Below are 26,724 nucleotides of genomic sequence, written 5' to 3'. Positions count from 1 at the left end.
AAGACCTCTTTGCCTGACACAGAATAAACTGTATGAAGGTAGCACTGTAGTTAAGGAGACATTTTCTTGTATATTCAGTTCTGGTGTCTTTCCATTTGGACCCATTTTCCACTTTAACCCTAATTTAGGCCTCTCTAAGGTCAATGATTTGGGCTTAGAAAGCAACAGTTTTAAAATTTAAAAGCTGGTTCTATAGGCAAACCCATTGGTTCAGACTCTTCTGCTCTTCCAACAGCCCCCTGAGTGCTATTCTTATAAATGCCTTTAGTATTTCAATCTCACCACAATCTCTGCTTTCCCTCTCATTGGCCTGCTTTATTGTCTCATCTCTTCTGTTCTTTATTTGTACTTCATTTTCTGACTCCTCCTTTCATCTCTCTCTCACCCACCAACTGTATTTTGATCACTGTAAAAGTTTTGTGACCATATGGGACTGGTCTATCACAAATCATCACAGAGCTCTTGAATTAACATGGGAATATGTAACAGATAACGTGCATTCAACTGGGAGAGTTTATCCACTACAAGAAAACTGAGGCAGAATTTATAAAACACTTTCCATTTTGCTTTTCCTGCAAAGATAGGATTTTTCATTAACATAGTAAATGTGTTAATAGCCCTTGAAAGGAATCAGTAATGAATTATATAAATATTAGGGACAAATGTCCAACAAGCAATTAACAGAAAACTTGGTCAGTAAAAGAAGGTACGTACCTGTGCTTGTAGTCCTTTAGAACCCTGTTAGTGTAAAAGGTGGCAGCATCATTCATCTCCTTGACATAAGGACCGGGTTTGGGGGACTGAGAGAACAGGACCATCACCCAAGCATAGAAGGAAAAAAAAATAGAATAAGAAAGAAAATGCCTTAAAGAATAAGAAAAGCAATGGAAATGTTGACTTGAAAGTCAGAGTCAAATCTTGCTCTGTAAAGATTGATGAAACACTTTCACATTGTAGAACACAAAGCACTGAAGTTCAAACAGCAGAAGAAAGAGCACAGTCAGCCTGCACAGACTCTGCCTTCAGTGTAACAGAGAGAGGATGAAGGAACCTGAAGGAAGCCATGGGTGTGACGAGGTGCAGGGTGTGACACTCCATCTGGACTCACCACAGCTATCCACCCAAGGGCCGGGATGCTTTCACTGACGGCTGAGAGATGGTTAAACATTGTACTGCCTCGGTTCTTCTCTCTGAAAGTCTGGATTTCCTGAATCTTCTCTGATATTGGTTTCAGAAGTGCAGTCACATCATTCTGTAAGCAAACATTGAGCACTGTTACTGAGGACGGGACAGAAGTAGGTTGCCTACATTTTGGCTTAAGGTGCAGTCAGGACTTGCCATTTGCTGGTGGTTTTCACAATAGAATGTTTTTTTTTCTGTTATGATAATACTATATATTTATTCTCTGAACTGTGAAAACAGCACATAGTTTTGACAACAATTAATGTCTCCTGAGACATGGAAAAACCCCAGTATATGATATAGCCCTGTTTTAGAGAATCACGCATAGAACAGAGTGAAATTGAGAGTGGATCAGTTGTGTTTTCAAATGGAATGCACAGATCACATGCTGTAGCAACACAGGTCTAAAATCAGGGTGGGTGAGAGGTTAGTAAAAAGGTAGCTTTTTATTCCTGTGGGAAAATGGTGTGAAAGAGGGCCTTTGCTTTTATCAGAGTTACCACAATCTATGTCAAAAAGCAGAAATATTTCACTGAAGCTCTTTTTAAAAATATGATGGCTTATAATATTTATAAGCCATCATAAAGTTACCTTATAGTCTGGTTTGTGTTTTTTTCTACAATGTCCTAGGTCAACCTGGCCTATGAGTACTTCTGATTAATTCAATAATTGGTTTCTCTAGTAATACAAAAAAGGACTTTCAAAATTATGGACTTCTGGTCCAGATGGCAACATAGGTAAATGTGGTATTCACCTCCTCCCACAACCACATCAAAATTATAACTAATCTACAGAACAGCTACCATTCAGAACTGCCTCAAATTGAGTTGAATGCTGTGCCCTATAGGACACCTACTACATTGGGCCACTGCACCAAGCTTGGGAGACATAGAAGCCCTACATAATACATAGAAACAAACAAACAGGGAGGCTGCCAAAATGAGGAAACAAAGAAGTATAAGCCAAATGAAAGAATAGAATAAAATTTCAGAAAAAAGCCCTGGCTGCAGTAGCTCAGTGGATTGAGCATGGGCCTGTGAACCACGCGATTTAGGTTTGATTCCCGGTCAGGGCACATGCCTGGGTTGCAGGCCAGTTCCCAGCAGGGAACACATGAGAGGCAACCATACATTGATATTTTTCTCCCTCTCTCCTTCACTTCCCCTCTAAAAATAAATGAATAAAATACTTTAAAATTTTCAGAAAAAGAACTAAACAAAATGGAGACAAGTGATCTACTAGATTCAGAGTTCAACAGACTGGTTATAAGGATGCTCAAAACTTACTGAGAACATCAAGAGCATAAAAAAAAAAACCAGTCAGAAATGAAGGAAACACTAACTGAAATGAAAAATATTTTACAGGTAAATCAACAGTAGAGTAGATGAAGCTGAGAATCAAACCAATGATTTTGAATATAAGGAAGCAAAAAACATCCAAACAGAACAGCATAAAGAAAAAGAAATCCAAAAAATGAGGATACTATAAAGAGCCTCTAGGACAACTTTAAGCATACCAACATTGGCATCACGAGGGTGCCAAAAGAAGAAAAGAGAGAGCAATAAATTGAAAACCTATTTGAAAAAATAATGACAGAAAACTTCCCTAACTTGGTGAAGGAAATAGACATGTAAGCCCAGGAAGCACAGAGTTCCAAGCAAGATGAACCCAAAGAGGCCCACTTTAAGACACATCATAGTTAAAATGCCAAAGGTTAACAACAAAGAGGGAATCTTAAAAACAGCAAGAGGAAAGCAGTTAGTTACCTACAAAGGAGCTCCCTTAAGACGGCTGATTTCTTATAAAAAAACTTTGCAGGCCCGAAGGGATTGGCAAGAAATAGGCAAAGTGATGAAAAGCAAGAACCTACAGCTGAGATTGCTCTACTCATTTAGCAAATCACTTAGCAATATCATTTAGCAATATTATTTAGAATTGAAGGTCAGATAAAGAGATTCCCAGATAAGAAAAAGCTAAAGAAGTTCATCACCACCAAACCATTATTACATGAAATGTCAAAGGGTCTTCTTGAAGAAGAAAAATATGAAAAATACGAACAATCAAGTGGCAAAAATACATATCTATTAATAACTGAATCTAAAAAACAAATAAGCAGAACAGAAACAGACTCATAGATACAGAGAACACTTTGATGGCTGCCAGACTGAAGGGAGGTTGGGGGAATAGGTGAGAAAGGTGAAGGGGTTAAGAAGTACAGCTAGTTAGTACAGCATAGCCATAGGGATGTAATAGTCATGAGGCTGTAGTCAATAAGATTTTAATAACTGTGTATGGTGTCAGATGAGTGGGAGGTATATAGGGATGATCGCTTAGTAAGTTAGGTAATGTATAACTACTGGACAGCACTGAAACATAACAATGTATGCCAACTATAATTGAAATATTTAAAAAAAGATTTAACACCCCGCCCCCCACCAAAAATCATGTGAGCTGACTTTTGAAGTATCACAGAGATAGGTGCTTGTAACACCTCTCCCTACATCCCCTTAGCATTATCTACTTTCTCCAGTTTCAAAGACTGGATACAAGGTTACCTGAAATTTGTGTGTGTGTACTCCAAAGAAATAGCAACAGTCTTTTATTTCAGTGTTGTAAAAGCAGTTGAAGAGGCTTTTAAATCTTGTTTGCAAGAAATAAAATAGAAAAGGCACTAAACTCCTGTAATTTTTTTAACCAAGACTCCACTGCAAAGGTTCCCTTGGCTATGTATCAAACTCACTTGGGAGCTTTCAGAAGCAGGGGCCTGGGTCCCAGCCTAGAGACTCTGATTTAACTGATCTGGAGGTGACTGGGCTGGGTGAGATTGGAAAAGTTCCCCAGGTAAAATTTTAATGACTGCTACAGACAGTACTACCTTAATACCCTAAAAATTGTTTCCACTAGGAAGACCAAACCGTTAGGGGCATAGTTATGTTGTGCTGCTGCAGCTTCCAGACCTCACTTTTCCTTCTTAACTCCTATACATACCCTCCCACAGAAGAAACGTTGTTCGTAAGGGCTTTGGAATTAGAATCTTACCTTAATTCAAATTTTACCTCTGCCACTTACTACCTATGTGGCCTCAAGCAAAGCACTTAATCTGAGCCTTGGTCTCCTCATTTTTAAATCAGAGACAATAACACTTATAACATATAAACTGTAGGTGATACAGCATGTGAGTCCTCCAGCACAAGGAAGATACGCAGCAAGTGGAAGTGATTATTATCAGCACCATTATTATTATTACTATTATGCAATTAGCTTATGCTGGAGGTAAAACACATGTTCCTTGTAGTATGTAATACTCATTTGCTTCAAATAAATGACTATGTATTTAAATTTTTAATTATTCAATTACAGCTGACATTCAGTGTTTATTTCAGGTGTACAGCACAGTGGTTAGACCTTTCATAACTTACGAAGTGATCCCCCAGTAGTCTAGCATCCACCTGACACCACTCAGTTAGTGCAACATGTTGACTACATTCCCTGTGCCGAACTTTACATCCCTGGGACTATTTTGTAACTGCCCAGGCCTCCAACCCCCTTCAAATTTTTGGCAACCATATTCTCTATATCTATTAAGTCCGTATCTATTTTGTTTTTCATTATTTTTTCTTTAGATTCCATATATAAATAAAATCATATTGTGTCTTTCTCTGTCTGATTTGTTTCACTCAGCATAATACCATCTCAGGGGTATCCAACCTGCAGCCTGAGGCTGCATGAGGCTCAGGATGGCTGGGAATGCAGCCCAACACAAAACTGTAAATTTGCTTAAAACATTATGATATTTTTGTGTGTGTATTTAAGTGTCATAATGTATTTAATGTGTGGCCCAATACAACTCTTCTTCCAGTGTGGCCCAAAGACACCAAAAGGTTGGACACCCCTGCATCTGTCCATGTTGTCATAAATGATAAGATTTCATTCTTTTTTATGGCTGAGTAATATTCCATTGTATATATGTACCACATCTTTTTTTATCCATTTGTCTACTGATGGACACCTAGGTTGCTTCCATCTGTTGGCTATTGTAAATAACCCTGCATTGGACATAAGTATGCTTATATTTTCAAATTACTGTTTTGAATTTCTTTGGATGAGTACCCGGAAGTGGGATGCTGGGTCATACTACTCCTAATTTGAATTTTTTTAGATCATTTAGGATTGACCTTGTTTAAACAATAGGGGGAAAGACTCTTCAGCAAGCATCTTCCAGAGCTCACATCATCACTCTGGCCACACACTTCTCTCTAGTAACTGAAAGTAAAATTAATCAGGGAACTTCTAAACCTTGTAAAGTGACACATGGTCATTGTTGACCTGAGTGAATAGCTCTCCAACCCAGGAGTCCCCACCGCTGTCATTTTGGAAAAGATCAAGATTTAGCACCCAGAAGACCCCAATCACTCTCTCTGCTGCATGTTGGTGCCCCTCCAGGAACATTAACTGCATTTGCCTAATTAAGCACACAAGTAAGTCTGAGGACTGAGATCTAGCTAGAAAAAGTAGCCGCAAAGACAAAATAAGCTGGAATCACTAGAAAAGCTAAGGGAAGATTTTTAAAAATGCTTTCTATTCAAGTCGAAATTAAGGCACTGTTTAATCCGACTAGCTTTGCAGAGCTGTGGATGTTTTGCTGTCTTGGGGGTAAAAAAAGAGAAGACTCTATAATAAGCACATTTCTTTGAGGAAAATACCATGTTTAAGTTTTTGAAGCCATTGTGAAGTTACTTTAAATTTTGACCATTGTTCAAAGTTAGAATATATGTTGGTTAGGATGTGTTCATAGCTGATGCACCTCCAAAACAATTCTTCATGAAGGCTGCCAGCTCTGAATATCCTCAATGGTGAGCACATTACACCGAGAGGCCTGGATGTCTCCTGCAGACCTGTGCCCTTTCTGGGAGGTTATATTTAGCCAACAGGTTTATCTGGAGCTAAACAAAACCAGCAAACAAACAAAATCGAGCTTTTATCGAGAAACCTTTTTCTAAAGCATCGTCTCCTTTGGCATTACCAATGTGGAATGGAATATTCATTTTGCTTCTGTTCTGGGGCTCCACTGGACATATACAGAATCCCTGCGAATGATCAGTGATATCATAAATCATTTGTGCTTTGATGGAGTGAAGCCTGTTCATGGCTGTTGCACTGACATTGTTCATAATCCATTCCAGGATCAAGACCATGTCGTAGACGCTGCCTCAGGGAGGTGTACTGTATGAGGAGTTTGAGCTCCTGGCCTGGGAGGCACTCTCCGAGGGCAAACCCTGCCGATGATCACCACACCACCATGACCCCTGCTCGGCCAACATTCTTCTGTGCGCCAGCCAATATCACACCCAACTTGGAAATGTTCACTGGCTTGGGATCGGAGGTTTCAAGACATGCTGCAAACCAGCACTGCTCCCTTGAGACCAGAGATAAAGTCAAACCCAACACCATGCACAGTCTCATAGGCACACTAATACACGTAGGAGGCATCAGGGCTGAGGGTACAGGTGCTGGGTCTAGAATTTTTGTACAACTCCCAAGTTTAGGATGGATGATGTTCATAGTCCCAAACTTCTTGACTTCTTCTGTGGCTTTAGCTGACCAAGCTCTGTCACCACAAAGCACACCTTCCTGCTTTGGGGCCCATTAAGCTTAAGGGGACAGCACTGAACTAGCCAGAGCCACCTCCTGGCACAAAAATCTCCTTGTAGTTGTCTGGAACAGCTAGCAATTTCTGAACACAATCCTCTGTGTTAAGAATCTTAGCAAAATCTGATGGCCTGTGGCTCATTTTAAGAACACTGATCTCAATGCCTTTGTAGTCTAATAATTTATTTTATATCTAACAATACTGAGCATAGCAATTTCGCAGTCCCCTGCCTCAAATTCCCTGCTCGCACCCCCTGCCTCAAGTCAGTTGGCCCAAAGTTGAAGTTGATTATCTGCCTCTGGGCGTCCCTGCTATGATGTCTACCACTGGCAAGTCATTGGGGGAGATATTTTTAATTTTTTGAGGACCCTTCATATACGTTTTTTTACAGTGGCTGCACCGATCTGCATTCCCATCTATAATGCACCAGGGCTCCTTTTTCCCTGCATCCTAGCCAACACTTATTTGCTGATTTATTGATGATGTCATTCTTACAGGTGTAAGGTGGTATTTCATTGTGGCTTTAATTTGCATTTCTCTGATGACTGTGTATTTAATAAGAGAGGGTCTAAATAAAATCCATGTAGGCTAACAGAATTTTAGAATCACAGGAATCTAAAGTGGGTCCTCTAGTTTAGGTTTTGACAAACTGAACTGAGTAAGTCACACCAGTATTACAAAAATAGAATAAATAAAAATATTAGAAGGCCTTTGAATGTAGAAAGGGTGTTTTATGAACATTTGTTTCCAGTCTACAGTGCATGAGTGAGTGTGTCCTTGCTGGGCTGCAAAATACAATGTATCTCTTCTTATGAATTTCAGTCTAGAAGTTTAGAAAATGTGGGTCTAATACAATTCTCCCGTTCTATACAATTGGGGTGCAAGCTCAGAGAGGTTACTTTACTAAGTCAAGATCAGCAAGTGTTAGTAGAGCTGGAGCTAAAATCAAGGCCTTCTGTGAATCCTGAAAATGACTCTACCAGATACTCAGAAAAACACAGTTAGCTTTCCACGCACAGGTTTCTTCTATGTCAGTAGCATTAGGGAAAGGTATTGTGAAGAGATTAAGGGCTCAGGTCTAAAATGAGATCACTTGGGTTCACGTCCTTGCTCCTCAGGGCACTAAGCTGTAGGACTTTCCACAAATTACCTAACATGTCTATAACTCCATGCTTGCACCGGCAAATTGGCCTCTATAATGGCANCCTCTAGTTTAGGTTTTGACAAACTGAACTGAGTAGGTCACACCAGTATTACAAAAATAGAATAAATAAAAATATTAGAAGGCCTTTGAATGTAGAAAGGGTGTTTTATGAACATTTGTTTCCAGTCTACAGTGCATGAGTGAGTGTGTCCTTGCTGGGCTGCAAAATACAATGTATATCTTCTTATGAATTTCAGTCTAGAAGTTTAGAAAATGTGGGTCTAATACAATTCTCCCGTTCTATACAATTGGGGTGCAAGCTCAGAGAGGTTACTTTACTGAGTCAAGATCAGCAAGTGCTAGTAGAGCTGGAGCTAAAATCAAGGCCTTCTGTGAATCCTGAAGATGACTCTATCAGATACTCAGAAAAACACAGTTAGCTTTCCATGCACAGGTTTCTTCAAGGTCAGTAGGGAAAGGTATTGTGAAGAGATTAAGGGCTCAGGTCTAAAATGAGACCACTTGGGTTCACATCCTTGCTCCCCAGGGCACTAAGCTGTAGGACTTTCCACAAATTACCAAACGCGTCTATAACTCCATGCTTGCACCGGCAAATTGGTCTCGATAGTGGCACCCACCTCCCAGGGCTGCTATGAGGAGGAAATGAGAGAACACGTCTGCACTGGTATAGCATTCAGTACATTGTGGGTGATCTCCAAGGTGTCTGCCCATTAAAGAGGCTCTGACTGACAAGACGCACTGACCAGCTCTTTCCTGTCACTGATAGGCAAACACAAGGGGAGTGACTTCCTAGTTGAGATATGCAGACTGACAGAGGCGCATTTTTACCTGGGAGAAACAAAAAGAAATGTAGGGAAAGAAAGCAAAGTGTGCTCAAAGTTCTCAGTGAACTTTGTAATTCTTCCACGTTGGAGGGGAAAACAAAAAAATGTTGCTGCAGCAGTACTGCCGCCCGCTCTGCCTGGTTCTAGGAATTGTATCTCGACCCCTTGTGGCTAAGGTTGAGGGACAACCTTTGGAGTGCCAGCCGAAGGAGATAAAGCTTGTCTCTGGTAGCAAATGATGCCTCAGTTTCCTCTCCCTGCCCCCAAAGCTTGGTCGGAAGTCAATGACAGGTAAGACCCCTCACAGCGGGGGGCAACCTAAGCCAGACTCGAACACTTGGGAGGCCTTCATGGAAGGACTGGGCAGGGGCTGCAACAAAGAGGGAGCAATGGACTCTGGCCCTCCAGCTTTGACATAGCGCAAGTCCCCATGTTCTCTGGGAGAAGTGCTTCCTGGCTTTAATCCCCTTAAGCCTGAATACCTGTTGGGGAGAGGTGCAGCTCCTTGCCTTGCTAGAGCGTGTTCTGGGGAAAAATCGGGCATCACAAAGACTTCCTGATAAACCTGTGAAATGTGCTCTGCTAAGAGTGCTTTCATTCATATGTTAAGGGTTTGAGCAGGAAACCCTAAAACTCTGTTCCTGACAAACTCAGACTCATGCTAAGCCCTCAGATTTCTTCAAAATGTTATCCAGTGTTTGATCCTTGCCACCCTGTATTCCTGTGTATTACAACCCAATAAAAACCCTGGAAGAGGGAGCTCAGGGCCTTTTTCTCCTTGGAGAAACCAGCCGCTGCTGGCCTTTGTCTTCCCTGAGAAACTGGCCACCAGCCCAGGGCCTTTTTCCTCTGGGAAAATGGCCACTTCTCCTCCCTAAGCAGATCACGTCATGTCTCGGCCATATTCACTTTCATCCGTGGCACATGGGGGGACTCGCGAGGAAGTCGCCCCTACACAGCAGCCAGACAGACCTTGAGAAAAATTCATGTTTCCCACCTTCTCACTTTCCCTTCTAAGCAACACAGTCAAGATCTTACAGATTTGGCCAGAGGACCCTGAATCGGGGCTGTTACAGGCCGAATGGTGTTCTTTCCAAATTTCTGTGTTGAAGTCCGAATTCCTGGTACCTCAGAATGTGATTGTATTTGTCAGTAGAGCCTTTAAAGAGGTAATTTAATTAAAAGGAGATCATTAGGGTGGACCCTTATCCAATGAGTGTCCTTACATGAAGAGGCAATTAGGACACAGTCATGCCCAGAGGCAAGATACCAAAAGACAGCCAACTACAAGCCAAGGAGAGAGGCTTAAGGCAAAACCTGCTGACACCTTGGTCTCAGACTTCCAGTCTGCAGAACTGGGAGAAAACAAATTTCTGTTATTTAAGAACCCCCCCCCCCCACCTCCATTCCTCCTTCAGTCTGTGGTGCTTTGTGCTGGCAGCCTGAGCAAACTAATACAAGGGTGAAAAGCCAGTACAGGTAAAGCAAACAAACACTCCAAACCCTCAACAGCAATAAAGCAAACAAAACCCTCTGAGTATTCCTGCCCTAAACATGCTCTTCCATGCTTGCTGGCTAATGGCTGCCAAAAGTCAGGTTTAATTCCTCTCCACAGGATCTTCTCTTCAGAAGTGAAACATTTCCTTCCTCATGGGATTCTTTTTAGTCCAAATCCAACACCCAGTCAAAGGTGTGTTATCAGTTTTCCAAGAAGACAGGTGATTTATAATTATGGCAAAACTACTGAAAAACAACTTAATTTTCTGCAACAATTTGCCAAGACATAATATTCTTGATGTAATGACATTTAAAAAAAATCCTTACCCAAGGATATGTGTACTAATTTGAGAGAGAGAGAGAGAGAAACATCAATGTGAGAAAGAAACATCAGTCAGTAGCCTCCCATACACACTCCCAACTGGTATTGAACCCACGGCCTAAGTATGTGCCCTGACTGAGGATTGAACCCACAACCTTTTGGTGCAGGGGATGACACTCCCACCAACTGAGCCACCCAGCCAGAGAGCAATGACATTTTTGAGAAAGGCCAGAATATCTGAATTGTTGGTGAAACCTGGCCTTCTGCCCCAAAGGGAAAAAGAACCAGAAACTGTATATTTACAATGTTAGATAGATTTATTAAGGCCATATTTGTTTATCTCTAACTTCTCAAGAACAAACTCTAAAGTCTGAGGAGACAGAGTACTCGGGGAGATATTTTATATGGTTATCTGATGAAAGCATTATAAAGGTTGAGAAAGTTTCTTTCTGCCTCAGTTTGGCAATTTCGTGAAGAACTGTCTTCATTTAAAAAAAAAAAGAAAGAAAGCAATGCCGAGAGAACTAAGTTTAATAGCTATTTGCACAACCTTAATAAATAGTACAGCTTTTATTTCGTGCCAATCGATTTCTCCTGTACTTTAAACTAGGCTTACATTCTCCAGCTCATCCTGAACTTTCACAGCTGGAATCAAAAACAGAGAGAGAGCATTAGAGTTATGGTGTGATTTCCACCGAGGCTGATTGTGTGGGATGTCACGTGACAAGCAAATGAGAAGGTTATTAGAGGTACTACCATCTGTTTAAGCATTAAGCATATATTAGGCGTACTCAATAAACATTGGTTGAATTGTGCTGATGTCCATTAACACAGCAAAAGGACTTTCCACTGATAGAAAGAGATACATTTAAGAGGCACCCTGGGTGTTCTCAATGGAATGCATTGGCGATGGCCCCTCAGGCACATCTAAAAGCCAGCAGGCTTTGGAATGACTTCAGATCTGTTAATTCTACATTCATCTCACTCAGATTATTCTTTTTAAATTTATCACTCATGTTTCTTTTATTCTGGAAGGTGCTTCCCCGAAAGAAAATAGTTTTTTCAAGACTCACATGAAGATTAGCTGATAAATCTCCTCTGCCTTCCCCAGGTTTCTGTGGCTTTAATAAAAGGTGAAAAATGGCTAAAATGAAGGAGATACAATGCCCAAACTGCAAGTTCCAGCAAATGTTTCCAAGGGCTATTTTAGCTTGATGGCACTGGGCTTTGGAGAGTATTTCAGGACTTTATGACTTTAGTTTCTGCTCTAAAGTTGAAGAATTGAGACCCATTATCAGCTTCATCTCAGTTTAGCTCCAGAAATAATTGTTTTGCAGAAAGTAAAATTAAAGAGTTTTATCAGCAAGCTTTGTAGAAATGTTACCCAAAAAGGAAAACCAAATTCCCACTCATGCTGTTTTGCAAGAGATGGAACAAACCCTGGGAGTTTGACTTCAAAGATTTATCATTAAATTAAATGAAATAAGTCTATTTCTGGAACCCAGGGTTCTAATGTGGCTCTACATCAGGTAGAAAGTGGATCAATCTGTTGTTACTTTTAAAAAAATAATTCCTTTTTATGATAATAAAATTAATACTATATGTCTTTATGAAACATTAGAAAATACAGATGGGAAAACACGAGTAAACAATAAACATTCCTAATTCCACCACATTGAGAACTACTGCTAAATGGTTTTTTTCTTGTAGATATAATTATTAGAGGTATCTTTAAAGATAACGTAACTGATTTTAAAGTAATGGTTAAGGCCACGAAGAACAGTCCTCGGAGTTGAAGTCAAGCAGTTCAATTAAAACAAACAAGCATGAAAACACAGACCCCATCAATGTGTTCTTGGCAAGTATTATGAGAATGCCGTCGTCATCTTAGAAAGGGTGTTATAAACATAAATACTACAAAGTCATTACTAGGACAACTCAGGCAAACTTAATGGTATTAAAGTAAAAATCGGACTTTTACATTATTGGATCCCACCTGCATTTAAAATTCTAAGAAACCTAGTGTTAAGCAGTACTTCTTAGCCAACCACACTACCAAGTATTGATCATATTACTTTGGCTTATGTGTTTTTGTGCTAAGTTTTAGCAGTTGATTCTATTTGGGTACATGTGTGTGAGCTTTAACACAAAAAACATATGGAAAGATACACCTCAAAGTGTTAATATAACAATTTTATTTAATCTTATTGGCTTATCCAGGTATTCTAATACCTGGGTGTATGTAATTTTCTAATACGTACATGCATTTCTTTTGTAATTAAGTTTTGTAACCTTCAATGGTAGAAAAAATTTCTCATAGATGTAAGAATATATATATATATATATATATATATATATATGGCCTCTTTTTTACTATCAGGAAGGTAGCTTCAGGAAAATATATTCAGAATTTATTAAAATAAGTTATTCAAATGAAGAAGAATAGTTAACATTTTCTCAGGCAAAGTTCATCCCAATCAGAAAGAGTGTTTGCTCTAAAAATATATTATTTGGGTAAAGTCTAATAAATAAAGCGATTGTTTCCACTACTTTAAGTCAGAAGGAGCAAATTATTTTTGATCAGAAATGTTAATTTGAATTAACTTGATCAGTGCGATTGTAGTTATTTTTGAGGCTCATTCCCTTCCTGCTTTTCTTATATAAATATTTTCCACTATCTTTGGAGATTTTAGACAGGCCTCATGGAAATACTTTCAGAAACATTCGTACATTTAAGACGACTTGAAAATTTAAAACATTTGCAAACTGTCACAGAAGTCAACCTAGATAAACAACCTATTGAGCACCCCAAAGATACATGATACTATGGTAGTTGTTACTATATTGCATCATGACAAATTCCTTGGAAAATTTTTTATATGTTCTTAAGGCTTTACATTCCACATATATTTTTTACTTTGGGTTGATAAACTCTCTTACAAATACACTCAAGAATTCCAAAGCCTTTTGCTTATATTCCTTAAAAATCATTCTTAGAGAGTAAAACCAAGGAGGCTTGGTTTCCTCGGGGAAATCAGAGGACTACCTCAGAGAGCTGCCTTGTACTGATGCCTACGTGAGAAGCTTATAACACGCATGAACTCCTATTTACATTTTAAATGAATGTTCAACTACCCACTATACTCATAAGCACATTTTTAGTAGTAACTTGTTTAAAAAACCAACTGTTTCAGATATGTAGAAAAGCATAGAAAATAATAAGGACAGGCACCCATGTGGACAGAACATAATTTAACATTGCACCGGGGCCCAGGGTCACCAGTACGGTGGGCCTTTACCGACTAGTGCCGAAGCTCCGCTGGCAACAGGAGGTCTGGAGCCTGGGGCTAGAACTATTTACACGAAGCCTCAGGGGTGGTGCTACAGCTTGATGTTGTATTGTTCTATTTTTGTCAGAAAGACAGAACAGTGAGCACTGGCAGTTGTTAATTGGGTATTTTTAACATAAAGTCTTTTCTGCAAAAGCTTTCAGCAAACCATAGGTTAAAGAGCTTCTCCAAAGTCATTTTCTTACTTTTCAGATACCAATTTACGCTGCTGCTATCAACACACTTTAACTTGTCAGAATCATTCAAAGCCTTAAGTTAGGACTTTGGGGCCATTGACACAATGAGCAAGGGACAGGTCTTTGTCAGTTCCTACTGCTTTTTGTCTTTGCCGCAGTTCACAGGTGTGAGCCCTATCTCTCCTCATTTTTAGTTTTTGTGCTTCAGTATCTGGGGGGCACTCACTCCAAAGCCTACAAGTTATTCATCAGAACAGGAACACAGTTCTGCTCGAGAGATATGTGGGCCGCCATTTTCTTTAAGCTCATGTTTGACATGTTTCAGAAGGCTAGGGTGATATAAAACATCAAGTTCAATGAAAATCTAAATGTTTACATAATGACTCACAATAGTTTGTGTCCTTACAATATCTTATACCCTGGATCTTCCCACAACAAGGGTCAGAAGGCAGAAAAAAAAAGGATTAATTGTTCCCTTGGGTTAAGATTTCTAGATTTCACTTCCGGCCAGGATGGAGGTGTAGGTGGAAACACTGTGCCTCCTTGTGCAACTAAGTTTAAAGACAACGAACTTTTAGTAACAAAAACGCAGCCAAAACACAGAAAATTGAACTGAACGGAAGTCCGACAACAATGAATCACTCAGCTAGACCGGTAAGAGGGGCAGAGTTAGTGGCAGAGTGGCATCAGGCTTGAAAGCTCGTTTGGTACCAACCCAGGAGCATAGGTGGCAGTGGATGTCGAATCCCAGGTGTGGGGTGGCGACGGGTGGACCCAGTGAGGGCACATGGCGGCTGGCTGACTGAGGTCACATATTTGCGCATAGATAAACCAAGAGAAGGAGCGAACAGTGAGGCAGACTGCTCAGGCTAGGGCCCCAGTGACTGGAATTAGAGCCTGAAAACACCAACTGGAAAGACTTTTGCGGTCGAGGGGCCGGGAGAGGCTCCCAGGCCCACAGAGAGTTATTGGAGAGATGCACAGGGTCCTGGAGAGTACACGGGCCCACACACCCAGGAACCAGCACCAGAGGGGCCCAATTTGCTTGTGGGAAGCCACAGAGGGGACAGAAATCTGAGAGAGAGCAGAGCAAAGCACTATTTTTCCCTCTCTGACCCCGCCCCCACGTACAGTGTCACAACCCAGCAACTGGATCGCCCCGCCCTAGTGAACACTTAAGGCTCTGTCCCTCATACATAACAGGTGCAACCAGACCAAAACATTATGGCTCAAGAACAGCTCAAAGCCCCAGAGCCTATAATTCTAAGCAATCAAGAAATAGCCAACCTTTCAGATGCACAGTTCAAAATACTGGTGATCAGGATGCTCATAGAACTGGTTGATTTTGGTCACAAATTAGATGAAAAAATGAAGGTTACACTAAGTGAAATGAAGCAAAATGCACAGGGAACCAATAGTGATGGAAAGAAAACTGGGACTCAAATCAATGGAGTGAACCAAAAGGAAGAAAGAAACAACCAAACAGAAAAGAATGAAGAAACAAGAATTCAAAATAAAGAGGAGAGGCTTAGGAACCTCCAGGACATCTTTAAACGTTCCAACATCCAAATTATCAGTGTACCAGAAGGGGAAGAGGAACAGCCACAGTGGAAAACTTATTTGAACAAATAATAAAGGAGAACTTCCCCAATCTGGCAAAGGAAATAGACTTCCAGAAAATCCAGGAAGCTCAGAGAGTCCCAAAAAAGGTGGACTCAAAAAGAAACACACCAAGGCACATCATAATTACATTAGCCAAGATGAAAATGAAGGAGAGAATTCTAGAAGCAGCAAGAGATAAGGGGACAGTCACCTACAAAGGAGTTCCCATCAGACTGTCAGTGGATTTCTCCAAAGAGACCTTCCAGGCAAGAAGGAGCTGGAAAGAAGTATTCCAAGTCATGAAATCCAAAGACCTACAGCCAAGATTGCTCTATCCAGCAAAGTTTTCATTTAGAATGGAAGGGCAGATAAAGTGCTTCTCAGATAAGGTCAAATTCAAGGAGTTCATCATCACCAAGCCCTTATTATATGAAATGTTAAAGGGACTTATTTAAGAAAAAGAAGATGAAAAGTATGAACAGTGAAAGGACAGCAAACTCACAGTTATCAACAATCACATCTAAAACAAAAGCAAACTAAGAGGACAGCTAGATTGAGAGCAGAACCATAGAAATGGAGATCGCATAGAGGGTTAGCAACAGGGGAGTGGTAGGAGGAGAAGGGGGGAGAAAGTACAGAGAATAAGTAGCATAGACAGTAGGTAGAAAATAGACAAGGGGGAGGGCAGGAATACTATGGGAAATACAGAATCTCAAGAAGTTGTGACACATGGACATGAACCAAAGGCGGGGAATGGTTGGGGAGGGGTGTGCAGGGTGGAGGAGAATGAAGGGGGGAATAGGACAACTGTAATAGCATAATCAATAAAATAAATTTTTAAAAAGATTTCTAGATTTCATTAAAGTTGTCCTGATGGGTAAAATCTTTTCTTGGTAGTGCAAAAAGAACAGCCCGTCTGAGCAAACATCTCTCCCGTTCATGCACTGGTGTGCAGGCTAACGAATGAACATAGGGCACACAGGAAGCTCCGTGAAACCCTCTGTGTGGCCAGACTAGACAAAATGAGCTCTAGAAAATGCTGGGTTCACAGCAGGGACAAGGGATTAGCTAGATTATTTGACATCCAGGAAGGAAGCAGTGGGTCAATAATAGGCAATGACAAATAAAGATATACAAAATCATGGCCGAGAGGAACCAGGAGGGAAAATTAGGCTGAAAATCAGAAGCGTAACCTGGTTATCCACAGTAAGCACACGAGGATAGACTGGGTGGCCAAGAGGAGTCGGATCCTGCACTTTGTTGTTGTTTCAGATTATTTTATTGGCCCAGCCGAGAACATCGCAGTTCTTCCCCTCTCTGGTAGGTACCATCTGGCTTCTGACAGTGAAGAATTTTATTATCCCTTATAATTTTACTTTATGGGATTCTGAACATTAAAGCTGAAAGGCAGTAGATCTCAATTAAATGCCCAGGGACTTCACTCACCAACAATCTCCAGGGATATAAATTGGAGAAAACTGGCAAAACCCTTCAAATTCATCGGCTACATAAAATCTAAAACAATATACTGTGATCAGAAACTTGTTCCTTGAAATAAAAAAATCCAAATTGCCCTGAATTTTTTTCTACCAACATTGGTTGAACATTAACCTCACATCGAACTCCGTGGTGATTGTTGTTCACCAATCGTGTCTCCTTCCTCACGGTGAATCTCAGTGTAAACTACCAAAGCCACCAGTTGACAGGTCCCAGCCCAGTCAACTGCATTTCCTGGGTCGTTGTCTTTCCCCTGGATAAATGTCCCAGCAATAGCCACATCTTTTCTCGGACATGCATTTCAGCAGAATGTTGCTGAGATGACAGCTATAGTTTCCTTTTCAAACTCCAGGATGCAAACAATTTCAACAACCACCCTGTGAGTCGTAAGACATCCCACAGTGTAGTTTCTGGGTTGCAGTATTCTGCCAAGCTACCGATACTTTGCCCCAATCATCCTTAATCAGAAATGTGCTTCTTTCTTAAAGTTAGCACAATCTTTGTAAGATTCCAGTGTTTGCTTTTCTCGGAAACAGTGCATCCCACAGTGTGTCCCACAGAGCACTGGCCTCAGTTTGGTGGGCAGCTCAACACAAATGCTGCCGCCCTGTCAGCGGAGCTGAGGGAATTCTTCGTATGGCACTCCCCTGCCCACCCCCACTTGGCCAGTCATGATTCACCTCAGAATACTAGAGGAGGTCCTACAGAAACCTAGTTAACTATATTTAGCTTTTTTTATCTTGTGCCCTCCCTCCCTGCCCTGGGTTTTCCAGGGCACTGGTATTCTGTGGAGCAGACTCTGGGAAGGGCTGCTAGGGGGCATGTGGAGTGGCTTTGGGGATTCACAGAGATCTGCTGGGCTCCTCATCCTGTAGTCATTTGTTCTTTTCCTGTCCAGTGGCTCTTGCTCATTACCATGGAGACACTTTCAAGGGCATTTAATGGAAGACAAGACATCTCTTCTCTCTGGTCTCCAACACACACACACACACACACACACACACACACACACACGTTGTTTTCAGGAGCTGTAATAATCTCTGGGAGGGCTGTTGGCCTAGCCCTCCCCCTCTGCACTGAGATTCTATTTCCCACTGCTGTCTTTCTGTTCTTTTTTTGGTCAGCCATGTCCTCTGCTTCCAATCACCATTGGCAGTTACAATCTCTTCCTCTCCTTTCGCCTTATCTTCTTTGTTTTTTCTTTCTTCTCTCACACGTCTAACCTTGTGTGTGGAAAGGCAGGCCATTTAGAAGCAACACCGCTGAATCACAACATTCTTTTCCTTTTGCAGAGCAAACTGATGGCTAATGACATTTGCCTTTAGCCTTCAGGTCTTGAGCTCTGTTCTCTCTGAGCTGCCCGTGGCCATGGATGCTTTTTTGTTTCCCAAGAGGGATTTTGACTGTTTCCAAGGCTTCCTTATGCTGTGGATCCTGTGCACTCAAAGTCTGGCAGTGTTTGTAGCTCGCTGTGCCTGGCTTTTCACACTGACCACAAAGGGAATGTATGACCAGCAGTGTGTGTGAAGCCAGAACAAAGTGTGATGCACACCCAGAATTACTTTCTACGAGGCATGTGCAAGAAGCTCATTCTTTGATTTTTGGCTCAGTTATTAGATATAAAGCCTGTAGCTCTTACGTGTGTAGTCAAACGGACATGATTGGAATTATGATATGTCTAAAGACAGTCACCTTGTTACCTGTTAGTTTGTTTCTTTATTTATTCAACAAGCATACACCGAGTGCTTGTCCAGGTGCCAGGGCTGGTCAGAGGTGCGGGGGCACAGCAGTGAACAGTACAGACAATTTACAGTGTTAAACACGCAAGGGCTCTTAGGTCTTTGCTCTCTTTTGTTCAAATGTGATGGGGAGCGTATTAGTCAGGGTTCTCCAGAGAAACAGGTTTCTCTGGAGGCTGACATGTGAATCGGTGAGCTGGAGACGCAGGAGAGCCAATGGTGTGGTTCCAGTTCAAAGGCCAACGGGCTTGAGAGCCAGGAAGAGCGGATGTTTCACTGTGAGCCCAAAGGCAGGAAAAAGCTGATGTCCCAGTTGGAAGGCAGTCAGGCGGGAGGAAGCCTCCCTCACTCGGGGAGGGTTAGCCTTTTGTTCTATTCAGGCCTTGAACTCTTCAGATGGGGCCCACCCACATTAGGACTCAGTCTACTGGTTTAAATGTTAATCTCATCCAAAAACATCCTCACAGAAACGCCCAGAACAATATTTGACCAAATATCTGGGTACCGTGTGGGCCAGTCAAGCTGACATATAAAATTAGCCATCACAGGAGGAGATAAAAAGCAATAAACACAATAAATAACAAAAATTATATAGCATGTTAGGTATTAGAAGCCATAGGGGGAAAAGATAGAGTCAAGTGAAGGGGCTAAGAAATATTCATGAGGAGGGGTTTCAATTTAAACAGGATGCCAGTAGGTCTCACTGGAAAGGTGACGTTTGAGCCAGTGCTTGGAGGCAGTATCAACCATGTGGGTGCCTGGAGGAAGCAGATACAACCATTGCAAGAGGGAAAGAACCACTGCGAAGGCCCTAAGGCTGGTCTCCAGTGTTAAGAAATAGCAAGCAGACCTGTGGAGCCGGAACAAGCGAGGGGGAAAGGGGTGGGGTCTCAGGTGGGTGAGGACATGGCAGGGACAAGGTTCACACAGGCTGTTGATAGAACTTTGCCTTGTATTCTGAATGTGATGAAAACCACCCTAGTTTTGAGTAAATAAATGACATAATGTAATTTTCTCTGATAAGAATCACTCAGGCTGCTTGCTGTATTGAGGACAGATTGATGGAGGGAGAGAAAAGGTAGAAGCAGGGAGATCATATTTGAGACTTTGCAGCAATTTGGATGGAAGATGAGGAGAGCTGGAACCGGGGAGTGTGTGGAGTAGATTCTGATCGGATGTGGGCTGTCCGAGCAAAGGAGGGGGGCAGGAGTGACCCCTTGGTGTTTGACCTGAGCAAACCAGAAGAATGGAGTTGCCATTACTTGAGGAGGAGACACTGCAGAAGGAACAGGTTTTATCGGGAAGAACAGGAGTTCAGATTTGACACAATGTTTTGTCTACCCTTAATCCCACTTTGCCAGAGACGACAATTCACTACGTTTGCCACCCAAGCAGCCATGCCCTCTGCTTCCAATCACCATTGGCAGTTACAAATCCCTTCCTCTCCTTTTGCCTTATCTTCTTTGTTTTTTCTTTCTTCTTTTTTCATGGCTATTGATGTCCTTAATTCCCCTGCCCCCACTCCTAAACTCGGTCCCTTTCTGGCTTCCACTCTTCAGCTTGCCTTTGCTTGGGAGAATCTTCTCAATTTAGTACAACACAGTGTGCAAAGGCCCTCACATGCAAAGCTGGGCTTTTGGCCCACGACCGTCAGGGGGTGAACTCTGTGTTGTGTCTGTCCTGGCCGTGGCTTGTGCCACAGCAAACGTCTGTGAGACAGCTAGCTAGCTGGGTTGTGTGTACACACTGAGGACTCTGACATCAAACTTCGTGACTGAATATCTGGACCCTTCTGCAACTTGGTCTCTGACCTCCCTGGAGTGACTAGGCCATTTTGTGGTTTAAACTCTGACTATTTGACAAACTACATTCTTTGCACTGCTTTTTTCACTACAAAACTTGGCTTTACTAGTTTATTTGGCAGGCCCCAAGAGAAACTGAGGCATTGGCAGTGCCTTGTCCCCCCACCCGCTTTGCTGGACATGCCTCAGGGCTCCAGCTAGTGGCCACATCCCATGACTCTACCTGCTGACCATGAGTCAATTAAAACTGCCCGTCATCTCCATCTCACAACCCCAGCTGCTGACCACTGAGTCAGCAGAACCCCGAAAATCTGGTCACCACCACCAACCAGAAAATAAATGATGTAAGCTTATGGTTTTTTCCCCTAGCAACCCATCCTTTTGATCAGCAACTCCTCACAAGTCTGGCCTTTAAAATCCTTGCCTTATTCTCACCACCTTAGAGCTTGCCTTACGTTTATGCTGGAGGCTACATTCTCTGATTTACAACTCCTACCAGAATAAAACTCTGATCTCTCAGAAGAGTCCTGTGGAACTTGTGTTTACAATTCTGTGGTTAGCAGTAAAATTATTTTTGTTAATTTCCCAGGGCAGCTGCTCATTATATCCTGAAACTAGCTGGCCCTTGGAGAGGCCAAACCTGGGACTGGGCTTCATCTGTACCGTAGCCTACCTGACTGTAGCAGCCGATGGAGACACACTGCCTCAGATGGTTGACCTGAGGTAGAGTTGGCCATGTTATGTAAGGGCATGTTGGTTATCTAGCTTGCATTTTTATATTAAATACAGTGCTTGTCACATAACAGGTGAATGAATGAGTAAGCAAAGTAATGTGAGGTAGAAAATGAAAATGAAACCTTCTGAGAAGTCAGATGTGGTCTGGGTAGCAGCAATTAACTTATCTATCTAAAGATGGAAACGATTTATCCTGTTTTGATATGTGTATTTTTTAAATCATAAATGAAGAAAATTTTCAGATGTTGTTTTAAAAGGTTTTTTATTTTTTTATTTTTAGAGAGAGGGGAAGGGAAGGAGAAAGAGAGGGAGAGAAACATCAGTTAGTTGCCTCTCACGCCCCCAGCAGGGGACCTTGCCCACAACTCAGGCACCTACTCTGACTGGGAATAGCACCATGACCTTTGGGTTTGCAGGACGATTCCCCACCCACTGAGCGACACCAGTTAAGGCATCGCATATTTTCTTTTATGTTTTTCTCTCTGTTTTCCTTCAAAAGCTTTTTCTCAAATGCTTGGTGTCTGCTTACCTTGACCTCATCATGCTTTCTTGTTTCTATTATCTGTTAATATATTTATTGAACACCTATCATGTACCATGTACCCTCCTAGGTATTTGGAGGATATTAGTGAGAAAAGAAAGACCTCTCCTATGGGATTTAAAAGTGGTGAACAGACAACAAACAATAAACATAACAAATCATCACACTGTGAAAAAAAAGGTCGAGCAGTGAGAAGGAACTGGGAGTGCTTGGGAGCTTTATGTAACGTAAACAGGTGTAAGTGAGACTATTCGGCTGACTGAAATACTTGGGCTGAATATTTGGTTAATTCTATTTGATTTAGCTGGTCTGACACAGCCTTGCAGGTGATGAGAATGGAATATAATGTATCAGTGAGAGAAAACAGGAAGTAGAAGGGGATAAGGTGCTTTCCACCACAAATGGCTAACTTGAATTCAGCCACTCCTAGGCTACATAGTTCAGTGTCAATTCCAGACACACTTGACCTTGGCATGCAGTACAGGATAATATTCCTGCTGCTGAACAGCATTATAGAATGAAACCTGCCAGCTGCAGTTTCAGGTAACAACTTGACAATCTTGGTGTTTTACGATCATGTTTTTATTTTTTCTTTTAGGTTCCCTTTGCCAACTCTGGGTCCTTCCGACTTTCTTAAATATGGTCCGTTTCTTTTTTGATGACCCTAAATACAAAATTAAAATATGAATACGTGTGCCCTATCTCTGGCCAACATCATAAGAAGTTGGTAAACTTACAGAGAGAAAAACTATACCATCATTTCCCATAGTTGGTTTTAGAAGATTTCTGTGAATTTCTAGGATGTACCTGTCCAGCATCAACACCTTAGGGTGACAAAGTACAAAATACAATTTCTGCAAAGGAAAGGCTAAAGGTCCAACTCTTTCCTTCCTTAAGGCACTTTCAATGAATGTCCTCCTTCTGGCATGAGCCTGGGGACAGGCTGGGGACTAGGGCAGCTGAGTTAGGCAGCCGGTGGGATTTGGTCCTCAGCACAGGCCGTGTTGGGAAGCCCACAAAAGTCGCTATGAGTCCTTCGGCAGTGCGCATCACCTGGGGATCAGCGTAGGGGAGGGGGGAAATTACTGATTGCCTGCTATAAACCAGGCACTATACCTTGTAGTTTGTATCTTAAACATCACAAAACCTTGGAAAGATTGGCATTATTGTTCCTGCTTTATGAAGGAGGAAACAAGGTTGAGAACTACTTAGTGACTAGCTCAAGATCATCTGGCCAGAAGTGGGACTTGAACCCAGATATGTCTGCTCCCAGAGCTTATACTCTCAGGCATAACAAAAAAAAGCACTGGCTTTGCAGAAGTCCCCATCTGGGTTTAACTCTCACCTCTCAAACTAGTTGGGGCTAATTCCTCTTGCAGAGCCTCAGTCTCCTCCTATGAAATACGTAATACCCATCCGTAGGGCTCTGGTGGTGACTGACATGATCACGGGTGCACAATGTCTGACATACAACATAGGCCTAAAAGCAGTAGCTGTTATCTTCATAATTACTTGAACATTTTACTGGCCTTGGACACCGAAGAAATAGTAAGTCACCGATAGACAAACAAAACTGAATTATTGTCCAGTTAATCATAATTGATCAAAGAATTGAGAGCCGAGTGCCTACAACATGCACTCTGAATGAGCTTACAGTGCGGACCCTGCTGGACAGGGTGGAAACTTGGGTCATCTCTTCTTGAGCATCAGAGGCAATTTCCTTACATGCTCCTGGTACGTACCAGACACGCTGGAGCACAGGGGGGGCGCCCTGCCAATCTCTGGCATGCTGAGGAATAGTCCCTGGGAGAGGTTGCCCAAGTTCAGTGCCAGGCATAACCGGATCTTCCTGTGACGTGCTGGCACCACGCTGGACTCTGAGAACTGCCTATTGAAACCAATACTGAATAGTAGTTATTGTGTTGTTGATTTTCTTAAAAGGCAATTTCTCTTGTAGCCATCTGTTTTAAAAGTTGTGGAATCAGTGTCAGTTTCTAGACTCTCTGGTGTTGCTAGACCCTGTGTGTTTGTAGGAGTGGGCCAGAGGCAAAACAGGTATCAGCTCCCAATAGCAGGACCTCCTGTTCGCTACCCTCACCCTTCTGACAGAAGGGGCAGCACAATGGCGTTCCCAAGCACCTCGGGCACCAGAGTCCATTCCGGGTTTTCGTCTCCATTCTGCCCCTCACTGAAGGAGAGAATAATATCTGCCTCACAGAACACATGTAAATCAACAGATGCTGCATGTTCATTAACGCCCTTCCTCCTTACATGTCTGGGGGTGGAGTATAATAATTTGAGGTCACTGTGCTAACTTGAAGTGTGTACTTCAGTGACAAATGCAAATTACTATTCATTGAGATACTATGATGTGCCTAATACTATGGTTTCTATCTCAATAGCTGCTAATTCTTAAATGGCTTTGAAATTAAGTATTATTATCCCCATTTTTTCAGCAAAGGAAACAGATTTAGGCAGACTTAATATTTTATCTCTGAAATTAATGTTGGTTTGTAATATGAGTGTTTTTTTTTGAAAAAATAGAGAATAAGATTCATTGAACAATTACTATTAACACAATGACTACATTTATGGCTCCGTGCTCTTCACAGACAACAGAGATGGTCACGTGAACACACAGTGACGGTGGTGTGACTGAGCCTTGGGAAGGTGAGCTACGAGCAGGTTGAGGTGTGTGGGGTCCGGTGGGGTGACCCAGAGGGGCCATGTCTGCTCTTTGTTTAAGGATGTGAAGAAATGCCAGGGGGAAAAGGTATTCTATGCTGAAAGAACAACAGAGAAAAAAAAAGCAACGTAAAAACTCAGGGCATGGCAGAAATGACACACTTTACTGGGTGGCATGGAATACGAATCCTGTGGGGGTGTCCCAGGTGATGAGCCTGCCCAGCCAAAAGGGGGTGCGCTGTTGGGGAGGCTTGCACGCAATGCTGAGGAGCGTGAATTGCAGTAAGGAGCTCTGGGAGGATCTTAGCAGAGCAGTTCCTGAACTGGAGGCTTAAAATAACCAGTCTGGCAGGGAGGAGAGACGCAGAGCAAGGAGCAGCAAGGCAGCACCAAAGCAGAGGCAGCGAGGCCGGTAGGGGGTGTTTACAAAGTATTAATATAGGACTGAGGAAGGCAGTAGCTAGGGCGACTGGGAGAAGGGGGTGGATCTGAGAGGAATGTAGGATGAGGATGGACTCTTGTTTCTATGCTATATCTTGACCGCCTGACACATAGTAGGCACTCAATTACTGAGTGCTGAGCTGAATGAGGTGAGTATGAAAAGTGATGGCAGAGGAAAACATAGAGAATGATTCCAAGGATGCTCATGTGGAAGATGCTGTTTAAAACCGTGACTGTCGTCTGTTAACGAAGTTCAGGAAAACCACTGGATTCGATGCACAAAATATAGATGGTGCACACCATCCACAGCAGCCCATCCTGGAGCCTAGAGGTCACCATAAAACGACGCTACGCAAGGACTTTCAGATATCCTGAGATTTCCACAGGACGTAAAATGAGAATTCAAGCTCATCTTAACTGAGCTTTAAGGGCAAGAGTGACTTCCATTGTCCTATGGGTTACGGTCATAGAGTTGATAAGAGAAAACATTTTTAGATCTGTAGCCTTTAGTGATCTCATGTGGTGGTATATGAGCCCCTTTATAAGAACTGCTCCTAGAGCCTTTTTATGGCATCCTGACCATGCTTCAATATTATAACTTATTTATCTAGGGGTTTCTCTTGAAAAAATCTAAGTGGTCAATAGTAACAAATTGCTGGAGTTTTGATTCCTACTATTTTGTAGAACTTTTCTATTTTATTGGTTCTTAGAGTAGGTTTAGCTGCAAACAGAAGATTGTATTACAAGAGGGATTACAAACGTTCACGGCGCTATGGCTCTGGGGATGGTGGGACATGACAGGCTGTCTTCTCCCATTCTTTCTCCCCGCCCCCTCATCTCAGAGGGCCCTGCTCTGTGCTGAGGCCTGGCGGAAACTGCCATGGAGGTGGAGTTTGACAGCTACTTTAACGGTGCTGTGAGTCTCTGGTTCCTGACAATGAAGAGATGGAGCATTTTAAACAAGGAAAAGGGGGTAAGGGTGGGAAGAGAGGGCTACCATTTAGATCCTTCCAAATGCATGTATTTTTGGGAAAAGTATGACCTTATTAATAATTATTAATTTCTGCTGATATTAATTAACACTCTTCCAGCGTCAGTAGAAATTAACCAAAAGTAATGAAGGCGCTGACAAGAACGGAGGAGGAGTGGATGGGAGGTGGGGGCTTGCAGGGCAGAAAAAAGGTGCGGAGAGGGTGAGGCCCATGTTCACCATCCTCACTGATCCCAGGGCCAGCCACAGACCTGATTCCCAGAGGCAGCTCATTGGCTCTCTTGCACGGGACTGTCATCGGTGACCAAGCCTGGCTGGGGAAAGCTGGGTGGCACTGGTAAGCAGAGGCTTGTGCCCTGGGTTGGAAAACACCCTGCTGATCACTGCAGGTCCCTGGCAGGTTCTGTAACTGAACATCTATGAGCTTTGATCGTTCCATCTGGAGACGGAGCGAGTATAACATCACTCCCCATGTGCTCGGGCATGGCACTGGAAAAATTAACAGGGAATAAGAGAATCTTGAGA

The 26,724-nt window shown here is 42.2% G+C and overlaps 1 protein-coding gene and 1 pseudogene across 1 annotated transcript in view; both read right to left on the bottom strand.

Annotated features, from left to right (window-relative positions):
• The window catches only part of CAP2 (cyclase associated actin cytoskeleton regulatory protein 2), a 149,668-nt gene that overhangs the window by 36,741 nt on the left and 86,203 nt on the right, over positions 1 to 26,724 (bottom strand). The window contains exons 5-6 of the mRNA XM_037037955.1: positions 1,109 to 1,252; positions 715 to 800 (exon numbers count right to left, since the gene is read on the bottom strand). Coding sequence (XP_036893850.1) covers positions 715 to 800; positions 1,109 to 1,252 — 230 coding nt within the window. The remainder of the gene's footprint in view (positions 1 to 714; positions 801 to 1,108; positions 1,253 to 26,724) is intronic.
• LOC118981208 (phosphoserine aminotransferase-like) lies at positions 6,002 to 26,497 on the bottom strand (annotated as a pseudogene).

The sequence above is a fragment of the Sturnira hondurensis genome, unplaced genomic scaffold (genome assembly GCF_014824575.4).
Source record: "Sturnira hondurensis isolate 20B ecotype Veracruz unplaced genomic scaffold, ASM1482457v3 Scaffold0023817, whole genome shotgun sequence".
Classification (NCBI taxonomy): Eukaryota; Metazoa; Chordata; class Mammalia; order Chiroptera; family Phyllostomidae; genus Sturnira; species Sturnira hondurensis.
The sequence above is the reverse complement of the archived record's forward strand: the minus strand, read 5'-3'. Positions and strand labels throughout refer to the sequence as shown.